This window comes from Notothenia coriiceps, unplaced genomic scaffold (genome assembly GCF_000735185.1).
Source record: "Notothenia coriiceps isolate Sejong01 unplaced genomic scaffold, NC01 NC01_scaffold00018774, whole genome shotgun sequence".
NCBI lineage: Eukaryota > Metazoa > Chordata > Actinopteri > Perciformes > Nototheniidae > Notothenia > Notothenia coriiceps.
Window position 1 is genome coordinate 1,766 of NW_011351475.1, and position 2,440 is coordinate 4,205.

The window sequence follows — 2,440 nt, forward strand, 5'->3', positions numbered from 1 at the left end:
TCTGTGGTTACTGAGTCAACCGCTCATCTTCATTTTCACAGCACAGAAGATGCCAACAATATTGTTACGTCTTGTGTGGAAGCACCGTTGTTATATTTAAGGGAGGGTTGTCACATTTATTTGCTTTCTAGGTTTATCAATTTCTCTTATATTTAGCAAGTGGTGGAAGAAGTATTCCAATAATGTATTTCAAAGTTACAATGCTCAGTATTGAAATACTTAAAAGTAATTTGTTCAAAATTCCACTTCAGTGATCCTGAACTAGACGTAATAGCAACAAAATGTATCCAAAGTACTCATAATGCAGAGTGGCTACTGTCAGTGTTATGCAAGTAAAGTGTTGGACATAAATATTGATATATCAATAGGCATGCATCACTTTAATAAGGTCATTATTCAAGGTGGCACAAATATTAACTTAAAACGCCTTATGTACCCAACGGCAGGAAGATATTTCAGCTGGATATCTAAAATCTAGTAAAAAGTAATCACCAAATAAATGTGAAAAAGTACTTGGTAAGCAGTCCTAGTTTAGAGACCTCTCTTTACCCACAACAATATCTCCCTCTAGTGGAGAATATTGTAAAATAGCATCACCATTATCTTCTGTAAAAGTAAAATATTTTCCTGAAACACAGTGAATGAGTGTTTCTGTATGCATATGTCATTAATGAGAAGCAAAGGTAGTGACAGGGTTAAAATGTTTTACTGTAGTGCAACAGTACGCAACATGTATGAATGAAAACATTGGGCAACATTATGTTCTCTGTGGTATTGTTCCATATGATAAAAATATCTGGCATGTAGAATCCCCACAACATGGCAGTAGAGTAGAAAACAGATTAAAGAATGAAAAGAACAAAGAAATGAAAAGGTGTAAAGCATTCAAAGAGTCGACTTCCTTCTTGTGCTCTCCGATTCTCTCCCATTGGGTCTATCAGTACTGGCAATGGAGACTGAAATGTAAGGGTTTAAAAACCAGTAAAAACCAGGATCACAGATCTGGCTTTGTATAGCACAACTGTAATGGCTTACTCGCACACATGTGCTCCCTCACATACACACATACACACATATACACACACACACACACACACACACACACACACACACACACACGACAAACCCACACCCTGGGAGAGCGATTGTCCCCCCTGGCCTCCGTCCTCCAAGCTGAATTAGATTAGGAAAGTCAAGGTTAATCACCCAATAAATACATTCTGAAATCTCTTTTTGAAACACGGTCCTCGAGACAAATATATACAAATTGATTAAAAAGAAAAAAAAAAACAACAAAGTGTTTACATCTTAAAACAGTCACTTGAACGTGGTGTGGACCAAGATGCACACAAAATCCTTCCATTAGGGCGAAATATTACATTTTATTTCTTGTGTTTTCCCGCATTCCTTCCATCATCACTCTACTCTTCGATGTGACTGATTGTACACACACACTAGTGTCTTGGTCTAGACCAAAAACAGTGCTATGCTATTATCACTCTTTACTACAGGCACACAAATACAAAGACACTCTGTGACTCTCTGCCATGCCTCATTCCCAGTAGTGTCCTTCCTATGTGTCACTACAAACACACACAGTGCTTCCTGTAAACAAGTACTCTTTGTCCTTTCGGATTATAAATACTGTTTTGGTAAAATCATCATCATTAAAAGACGAGACGGAGTGTATTTGAGCTTACATCCATACAAAACACACAGAATTGCACTGTTGGAAGATATTCCTTCTCCGTTTAGTTATGTTTTTCTTTTTTTTGGCTTCAGCGTTAAGGCCCAAATCTGGAGTGGAAGGGGCATATCTGCCTACTGTACTGTAGGTAGGAACAACACACATACAGGCACACTGACAGATAAACAGTATTGCAGGGCAATATAAAAAGATACTAAAGAATGGTGAAACATCCTCTTTGTCATTTTGCAAAATCATTCTTCATCATACATGTCATCTTTATTTTAATCAAAATCTTTACAGCCGTGCTCTCTCATCCCTCCTTTCCTGTCCAAAGTGCGTGGGTGCCGGTGCTGTTTCAGTCTGGCTACACCAGGGGGTGCTGTTCCTCTCTCAGATGACTGACAGGCGGTGGCTGTGGCTGTGTTTATTGCTCTAGTGTCCATGCTCCTCCCCTCTCAGAGGAAACTAAAGGGGACAAAGTTGCTCTCCAATCACTGATCTGAGGTCTCTGCCTTCATCTGCTGATTGGAGTCTGTGCTTTTTTTTTTTGGTGGGATCTGATGCCAGATCAGTGCTGGAGGGAAACCTGTCCCTGAAGAGTGGGCTCAGGTGAAGACGTAGTTGAGGAGGAGCTGTGAGAGGAGCAGGACACAGAGGACGAGACAGTGACGGCCCGTTAGCGACACACCGTCATCCGTCGCCCTCTGACGAGTCAACTGACGGCTCAGAGCCACCAGGTTCCTACAGGGG

The 2,440-nt window shown here is 40.6% G+C and overlaps 1 protein-coding gene across 2 annotated transcripts in view; it reads right to left on the reverse strand.

Annotated features, from left to right (window-relative positions):
• Positions 1-687: 687 nt before the first annotated feature.
• The window catches only part of osbpl5 (oxysterol binding protein-like 5), a 16,014-nt gene continuing 14,261 nt past the window's right edge, over positions 688-2,440 (reverse strand). For both annotated transcript variants that reach the window (XM_010777879.1, XM_010777880.1), the window contains one exon: positions 688-2,431. In XM_010777879.1, the coding sequence (XP_010776181.1) occupies positions 2,296-2,431 (136 nt within the window). In that variant the 3' untranslated portion in view covers positions 688-2,295. The remainder of the gene's footprint in view (positions 2,432-2,440) is intronic.